The following is a 9,352-nucleotide window of genomic DNA, read 5'->3' as shown; positions in this document are numbered from 1 at the left end:
CTGACGTACTTGTTACGTTATATTAAATGTAACTTCTCTTCTTTCTCGGTATCTCCGGAAACACGCTCATGTTTCGTTTTTCTCCGCCTTTGCTACCGCCTTTCTTGTCCATTGATTGAGCTGGAAATGACATCCAAGCTGTCGTTTGCGTCATTAACACATAAGTTTCTTATTTAAATACTGAATAGTTATTCCGAAGCCTTTATGTAAATTGCGCCCATTCAAGCTGTCGGAAAAGTTTTTAAATTTTTTTTTTTAATTTTTTTGTGGAAACAACGTTGGGAATAAGAGTCGGGTTAAAACAGACAAAGCCAGAGAGTTTCGGACTGTCAGAACTTGACACGTGATATTCAGGGAGTCTATATCAAAATCACTGACATATTTTGGCTTGAATGTTCATAGACACATAACTTATAAAGTACACATGTAATACTTAGGCTGCATCAGTATGCACTCATGGAAATAACAATAAGAAATATGCAATTCTGGGGTTTTACTAGTGGGGGCTGTTAATATATGTTTATGAATGTATCTGATCACAAGGTGTCTTTTTTTTTTAAATGAAAGTAAAGCTTAAACAGAAACCAATAACAAAGTAAGGTTATATTCTGCGCATCAGAATATTCCCACGGTTGTTAATTTGAACTCTCCCTATGCAACTTTTGGGACATAAACGACTCTGTATTTGTTAACTTAAGAAAAGGCATCTACTGACACCTCGCGTTGGCTACTTTCTTTTCTGTCCCCTTTGTGTTAATGTAATAACGGGGTGGAGTATTCACGGTCCGCCCCCGCTGCTGTCCGCCCTTATCCCCGCCTCACTTCTGACGCCTATCCGCAAGGTAACATGGTGGCCGGAGCTTTTCCCATCGCTAAACTTCTCTACCTTGGGGTAAGACAGCTCAGCAAACCCGTTGCCAACCGGATAAAAGCTGGGGCACGCAGGAGCGAGTTCTTCAAAAACTACATCTGCCTGCCGCCGGCTCAGCGTAAGTACAGCGACGGCGTGTATCTGAAACATTCAATGTCATCTCCGCACCGACGAGGAGAACAACAGGGCGGGAAATAGGCCGACGAGCAGCCAATAGAACACAGCGCTGGCGTTCGTCGGGATCTGATTGGTCTTCTAGCATTGATAGGCCGTGAAGCAGGCCAGTGAAATTATGAGGTGGGCGTCAATGGCGCGTTTTTGATTGGCCGTGTAGCCAATAGGAACAGGGAAGGGCAATTGAGGGCGGTACAAGTTGTCATTGAGGGTTTTTACTTCAAATACTCATAACAGTATTAGTGGACGGTAAAATTATTTAAATAGTGTATTCGTTGTTTTAACAGGAGAAAGGAGTGAAAGTACACACGTTGAAGATTACTGTAATATTATTACCAATGCATGTGGCGGGCCTCCCTGTCTCAGGTTTCGGTTCTGCCCAGTGTATAAACCACAGTTGTTACATCTGTAAGATGCGATGCTGTATCTATTATTTTTAATAAATATCCTAGCATGTACGATTTATGTACCTCTCGGCACTTCTTAGTGTAACTAACAAAATAATTAAGTAAATCATTTTGCAGATCCATTAGCTACATAGGTCTCAAATGTGCAGTTTTGAAAGAAACAAATATTGACTTAGATTTTTAAACATCTGATAAACTAGGTTCATCCAGGCTTGGTGGTCCAGTGGTTAAAGAAAGGGGCATGTTACCAGATTCCAGGTTCAATCCCAACTCAGCCAATGACTCAGTGTGTGAGACCCTGAGCAAGTCACTTCACCTGCTTGTCCTATTGTAAGTGATTCTGCAGCAGGAGTTGTGATGCATAGTTCACCCGCTCTTTGTCGCTTTGGATACAAGCGTCTGCTAAATGCCTCAATGATTAAAGAAAACTCCCAGTTTGCTTGTCTTCCAGGAAGTCTGTTACTGCTTTACTTCCTGGACCATTTCACCCCAGCAGTGTCTTCTGGGTCAGAGCACGTGACTGGCTGCAAGCATGTCAGTCAATAGAGGAAGAAGCTGATTGGTTATTGACAGAAAAAACAGAAGCCACTGAATTTGAAATCACAGAATCGCACAATCAGAGAGTACTCCAGTGTGTTTCCGAGCTGACTCGCTCTGTTATTGTGTTTCCGCAGTGTACCACTGGGTGGACATGCGTGCCAAGATGCGGATCATGGGGTTTCGGGGCACGCACATCAAGCCACTGAACGAGGAGGCTGCAGCCGAGCTGGGTGCAGAGCTGCTGGGGGAGGCAGTCATCTTCACCGTGGGCGGAGTCTGTATGATTGCTGAATATGCCCGGCAGAGCGCCAACACGCGCCACAAGGAGGAGGAGCTGAATGGTAAACTGCAGAGCCTTCAGGATCAAGTGACGCAGCTGAGCCTCACCACTGAAACGCTGGACGCCCAGCTGAGAGAGGTCAACAGACGCCTACTCACTGGCCCTGCCAAATAAGTCACTGTACTTTATTCCTTATAGCCAGGGGGGTAACGTGAGCCAGTGCTGCCTTCTAATGCGGAATAAGGACTGATAAGGATTTCTGTCTGCCGTGGAGTGTTGAAAGATGTTGCTTCCTTTATCAAAGTGATTGTCAGAGTTGTCACAGTGAACTGGTGGTCATTTGGTATAGGTGGGCTTTAAAGAGTGCTAACTAAGGGTTTCAAATCTGTTTCTTTTCTTTTTTTGCATTACATTATAAATTGTTAAAAGATACCAAAAAGGATCAGCAACAGCTTGGTCTAGTACCCTATTCCAGAACCGCAACATGGTCTGATCTGTGTCTGCACTGTTTTCTGCAGGAAATGGCAAGTAGGGTAACGCCATTTAGCATTTTAAAAACTTTGATCAAGTCTCCACCAATGTTCTAGGTTAGATTCAGTCCCCTCAAACTTCATAACTTCTGCTTTACAGCCAAGGAGCAACAAAATAAAAGGGCTCTAGAAAGGGATTTTGAAACCAGGGTTAGCAATCTGGTAATGTTTGACAGAATTGTATGAGCTTTGATCCTGTTTAACATGGAACTGCTGGATTGTGTTTTGACTCCAATGAAATGTACATTAAAGAAGACTGAATTATTATTTTTTTTATTATTGTTTGTTGGCCTGTTTGTTTATATCTAGGACTGAATAGCTTGGTGATGTGCAGCATGTTTGATCTCACTGACAGTCGTACTGGAGTAGCGATCAGTAAGGGTGTGTTTTTCACAGATTTTACAATTTCCGTGAAATGTACCCATTGCCCTGTACAATGTAGTTCCCTGTGAAAATGCCCATTTCTGAAAGTATAGTGTAATTATACATGGTTTTTGTCACTTAAAAATAAATGCAGCAAGCATTTGCCTGATTAACACACTGCATTCAGGAACCTGGCAGCCAGTTTGAAAAAGACTCCAGCTGCATTAAAGTTGGGAAATATTTCTGCTAAAGAAAGCTCTGTTCAGTACAAGAAGGGGGAATTTCACATGTCTTGCTATTTTTTATATTGATTTATGTTTTGGTTGATAATTCACTGATGGTGATAATAGAATGTCTTTAAAAGGTGGACCTAATGAAACAAAATATTCTACAATTAAGCATTTACTGTTTTCCAGGGAAGTGTTTCAGTATTTAGGAACATTTTGTTGTAACATTAATTTTTAGCACAAGACAAGATATGCCACATGGCCTCATAACAGCAGGAAGCTGTACAGCTCTCACAGGATGAAAAGGATTCTCACAGGTAACCCCAGCGCTGGGCAGGTGTGTGCTTTTGGTAACTAGTAATTAAAACAATGGTTTTATTTTATTTATTTTTTATTTTCTGGTGTTAAGAAACTCTGACCCGTTCAGAAGCTGCTCTTCTGTTCCAGTTTCCTGTCTTAGGCATGCTGTGTGTACCAGCGCTGTGAAAAGAATAGGTTTTCAAGTTACATTTGATTATTTTGATCTTCATTAACAAATGGAAATATGACCTTAAAAGTGACTCTACCTAACAGACAAGCTAATTTCTGTATGATATGCTGTAATAGCATTAAATAACTACACACCTTTATACCCGTTGGTTATTTTGAAAGACATGAATAAAAATATTTCTATTAAAATGCTGTACATCAAGAGTGCATTCCTTGTTCTCACCTATAGGTGTCAGTATTGTTTTAGAAATACACGACAGTAGGATTGGTGTGTATGATACAGCTCAGTATTGCAATGTGCCAGCACCCCCACTAGGGGTCAGGGTAGTTTTGCACGAATGGCATGTGCCAGTGTGTGTGTCCGGAATGTGGTTGCAGCACGTTACGGGATATGATTGACAGCCGAGGGTCCTATGGCTATTGTTCGTGGGTTTTATTTGAGTTATTATAGGTCTTTGACTGCCGGGTGGGTGGGAGAAGTGAGTAGTTGTTGAGCGTTGAGACCAGTAAAGCAGGCTGGTGTGTCGAAGGCGATACAGTGTAGTTTACAGTAAGAGCAAATAATGATACTACCAGAATAGAATATGAACTAGAATGCAACAAGTTAGGATTACAAGAAGTTATATCTGCAATAGTACAAGGACAGTGCATCAGCTGAGGATCCAGTAACGTGGTGCTGAGCTCAGGCGAGTCCAGTGCAGAGTAGAGGGGTGGATCAAGAGATCTCCAAGAGCAGTCTTAGCTGGTCAGTAGCTGGTTCCACCACAGAGGGGCTAGGGAAGATAAGTCAGCCAGTAGAGGAGCGGAGAGAGTGAGGGCAGGGAGACATGAGGGATTGGAGGTAGGAGGGGGCAGTGCGGTGAAGAGAGCAGCAGGCAAGAACAAGGGTCTTAGTATTGAAAAAAAAACATTAATACATTAGTAAAATAGATCTAACTGTGCAAAAACATGTAATATTACATGCTTCACTATTATATGTGTACTGCTTATTAAACATAACAAGATATATGAAATGAAAGAACATTTAAATTTACTTATCAGTAAATCATTTTTTTTTTTTTTTTTTTTTAAAGAACACCTTGACAGGCACAGATTTTGTGCTCTCTGTGAAATGTGCGGACATTTCTCAAAACAAACACTGATTTCAGAAGCTCTAAAAAGGATTTATGTCAAGAAGGAGACACTAAAATCAAGCTGAGTTGCGAGTGAGAGGTCCCGTTTCAGTGCCTGCGTGCTTCTCTGTGCTGTGCTGGGCTGATCCTCCTGCATTTCCCTGTAAAAACAGAGAGCAGAAGGTTTGCATACAGTTAGGGTCTGACTGCAACCACTCCCTGCAGAGAGAGAGAGAGAGAGGGAGCTGTTATAGAGGCCTGTGCTCCTGTGAAGTGAATACAGTTTAGTTTACCAAAGTAAAGCTATAAAAAAAAAAAACTGAAGCAGACAAACATTTTGGATAGTGGCTTCAACAGTGCACTGGGCTTGTCTCCTTGACTTTAATAGTTTTACCTTAGAATTCAGATTGAGTGTTTTGGACACTTCAGTTCAATGCTACTAAACGTTTAGCAATCCGCTAAAGAGTTCAATTGTAGAGAAATCAGCCCCTCAATTCATTCAAGCAGTCATGCGCTTGCTTTGTTGTTTTGCGAACAGTTTCAGTATGTTCTGCATTTCTCACTACGTGTGCTGAGCTGCGTTAGCTTGTGAATGCTCTGTTGACTCTTCCACTGCCTGAGTCAGCTGGTCCCTGGGTCGCACAATCAATAAAGTCGAGAGAATACTGACCAGTCAGCTGGAATAGCAAAGTTTGTGTGAGTTTAAAGTTTATAACGAACTAGCAATGTTGATTTTGTAATTATATTCACTATTGTGAAGCACAGGGTCTTTACATAGAAATCATATTTTTAAAATATGAGTAATGTGCAAACAGCAAAGTGTGCACCAAACAACAAACAGCGCCACACATCAAATGCGTGACCTTATAATGCTTTTTTCGAATGGCCGATTAATTTTAACTTAACTATTCAACATTACTAAGCAGGTGGTGGTTCTGCCCCTACAAGCCGCAGTAAGCAATGCGCAGGTCAGGGTTTGTCCTGTCTGGCATAGGGGGAACGAGTCAGGGTTTGTCCTGTCTGGAATGGGGGAGCGAGTCAGGGTTTGTCCTGTCTGGAATAGGGGCAGCGAGTCAGGGTTTGTCCTGTCTGGAATGGGGGAGCGAGTCAGGGTTTGTCCTGTCTGGAATAGGGGGAGCGAGTCAGGGTTTGTCCTGTCTGGAATGGGGGAGCGAGTCAGGGTTGTCCTCTCTGGAATAGGGGGAGTCAGTCAAGGTTTGTCCTGTCTGGCATAGGGGGAGCGAGTCAGGGTTTGTCCTGTCTGGAATAGGGGGAGCGAGTCAGGGTTTGTCCTGTCTGGAATAGGGGGAGCGAGTCAGGGTTTGTCCTGTCTGGAATAGGGGGAGCGAGTCAGGGTTTGTCCTGTCTGGAATAGGGGGAGCGAGTCAGGGTTTGTCCTGTCTGGAATAGGGGGAGCGAGTCAGGGTTTGTCCTGTCTGGAATAGGGGCAGCGAGTCAGGGTTTGTCCTGTCTGGAATAGGGGGAGTCAGTCAAGGTTTGTCCTGTCTGGAATAGGGGGAGCGAGTCAGGGTTTGTCCTGTCTGGAATAGGGGGAGCGAGTCAGGGTTTGTCCTGTCTGGAATAGGGGGAGCGAGTCAGGGTTTGTCCTGTCTGGAATAGGGGGAGCGAGTCAGGGTTTGTCCTGTCTGGAATAGGGGGAGCGAGTCAGGGTTTGTCCTGTCTGGAATAGGGGGAGCGAGTCAGGGTTTGTCCTGTCTGGAATGGAGGAGCGAGTCATGGTTGTCCTCTCTGGAATAGGGGGAGTCAGTCAAGGTTTGTCCTGTCTGGAATAGGGGGAGCGAGTCAGGGTTTGTCCTGTCTGGAATGGGGGAGCGAGTCAGGGTTGTCCTCTCTGGAATAGGGGGAGTCAGTCAAGGTTTGTCCTGTGCAGGTTGACCTCTCTGTGACCAACAGGATTTCAAATGATAAACAAAAACGGTGTTGTCTCCCAAGCTGAGATTTCCCTAAGCCTGGTCTCTCTCCTCTTTGCCTGAAACTGTGATTTGAATAACCTTGGCAAGGACATGATGAGCTGAATCCACAGTTCTCTCACTCTGACTTCATAACAGATGCATTTACAAGAATGCCCTGACAATGAACCACACAACTCAGCAGCACACATTATTATAATTCTTCTTCTTCTTTTTCTTCTTCTTCTTCTTCTTATTAATATTATTTAGTAATTTAGCAGACACTTTTATCGAAAGTGACTTAAAGGGACTAGGGGGGTGAACGATGCATCACAGAGTCACTTCCAATTTACCACTGGACCACCAAGCATTGTCAAACTATAGGAATTTTACTCTTTGCAAAGCTCACTGTGTGTTTTTAATACAAGACAAATACAGCTATGTCTTGCTTTTCATGTTTGTGAATAGGGACTATAATCTTGGAACTCTATTCAGTGTTCTAGACTAGTGGCTTCTGTAACACTGTACATGCAAACACAAATCTTTATTTAATTCATTAGAACAGACCAAAAGAAAAAAAAAAAAAAAAAACATTCTTTCACGAAGTCGTGTCACGAAATAACTGCCCTAAACTGTGCGTTTCCTGGAGAAGGCTGCAGCAGCACTGTATGCAAATGAAGGCCGTGCGAGGGCGTGCACTGTGCACGTAAGGTCACAAACATATATTATTACATTTGAAACCTTTACTGACTCCAACATTGCATTTCAAAGTGCGTTTCGTAAGGGGTCGGCTTTTTGTTGGGTTTCTTTTTTTAACTAACTGAACCTCTTTATATGTTACAGCTACATCAACAACAAAAACTAAACTAAATAAAACCGTTGCGAGGCCTTTTAGAAAGGTGCGGTTTTAGAAAGTGGAGCGCCACAAAGACAGGTAGCAGCGTGCGTGTGCGTGTGTGCATGCTTGTGTGTGAGGTGCAGCCCTCCTTTCATCCCTCTGTGAAGACGCTTTGCATAGCGTGTGTGCCGTTGCAGTTTAGAAAGCTGCTAGATCAACTGCAGCCGACAATAACCTTTGGGATTACATCTGCAAACAAACCCAGCGCTTTGATTAGCAGTAGGGATGAGCAGGCCGGAAAGACTGTGTTCTCTGGAGAATACTGTTCCTTCACAATGAATGTTGTATAGAAAGCACGGGGGCAGGGGTACTCCAAACCTAGCCCATTAAAAACCAACGGACAGGTCGCCCCATCTCCCCGTAGAGACGCCTTGCTCACTGCAGCACCAACAAATAAATGCACAAAAATGGGTTCACTAAGCAACATAAAACTGTATGCAATCAACAAGGGATCAGGATTGGAAACACAATGTTGTGTCCATGCTACAAGGAAATAGCTTAAGTCCATTAACGCTTTTATGTGAAAAAGTGGGTGTGATTTAGATTTTCGTCTTATGAATGTGCTGCGCCTTGCGACATTTCAGAGTTGCAGCAAGATAGTGGAAGTGTACGTGTAGAGCAGGGGTCCTGGAGAGCTCCTGGATCTAGTTTTTGTGTCCAAGAGCTCTCAATTACTTACTTGCACCAAGTATTGGCTTAATTAGTCAAGATTAACAGGTGTTCCAGATCTTTAGCCAATGATGGAATACCCAGTAGAAAAGCTGCAGGATTGGGCCTCTAGTCTCCAGGACTTGAGAGACTTAGAGCAAAACCAGAGAGAGAGTGGGGACTGAGTGAATGTTAGAAAAAGTATGAAAACAGAGGAGATGGATCAATCTGACAGATTTCAGGCATTGAGCAATGCTGACTGCACGATGGATGAAAACAGTGGTGAGTTGGTGTTAGTGGGTGATTCAGTGATACTCTTTGTCGACTGTGATTTTAGCCATAAAGATACGTTAGAAAGGGCTGTTACTTACATCCCTGGAGCAACAATCAAGAACATAAAATCAAGGATATTGAATCAAGAATGCACACATTACTAAATCATGATAAAAAAAGAGCCAGTGGTTTGTACACGTTGGTACAAATGACCTAAGGGACAGAACATCTGAGGCACTGAAAGAATTTAAAATCCTTAACAAAGCTGAAAGAGTTAGGACGCAGAATTATTTTGTCAGATTGATTGCCTGTTAAATATTGACATTGCTTGGGGAAGGGATACCAATATATTTATCAAAAATTAGAAAATAGATCACATTGTGGGTGGATCACTGCTGTCTTATTTAAGAAAATGTTTTGCTTGACAATCTTGAAGCCTTCTTTTTTATAACCTCCCAGTGCTGCACGAGAATACTTTTTTGTAACAATCAGGTTTTACAGTTTGTGTTTCAGCTCAAAGGTTTTAAGAAGTTTGATTAAAAAGACAGAGTCTGCACGGAAAGGATAAGGGGATCAGTTGGGACTTTCACAAACAGAGGTTTATAGGTAAATGTGTCATTTGTCATGTAA

At 42.8% G+C, this 9,352-nt stretch overlaps 1 protein-coding gene across 1 annotated transcript; it reads left to right on the top strand.

The window, feature by feature from the left end:
- The first annotated feature begins 788 nt into the window (after positions 1-788).
- opa3 (outer mitochondrial membrane lipid metabolism regulator OPA3) lies at positions 789-3,069 on the top strand. Its single transcript, XM_041234684.1, has 2 exons — positions 789-989; positions 2,127-3,069. Exons 1-2 carry the CDS (start codon positions 848-850, stop codon positions 2,444-2,446), a joined length of 462 nt encoding a protein of 153 aa, XP_041090618.1. The 5' UTR covers positions 789-847; the 3' UTR covers positions 2,447-3,069.
- Positions 3,070-9,352: the final 6,283 nt, after the last annotated feature.

Source organism: Polyodon spathula, chromosome 35 (genome assembly GCF_017654505.1).
Source record: "Polyodon spathula isolate WHYD16114869_AA chromosome 35, ASM1765450v1, whole genome shotgun sequence".
Classification (NCBI taxonomy): Eukaryota; Metazoa; Chordata; class Actinopteri; order Acipenseriformes; family Polyodontidae; genus Polyodon; species Polyodon spathula.
Note: the sequence above shows the minus strand (reverse complement) of the source record. Positions and strands in the feature narration are given on the sequence as shown.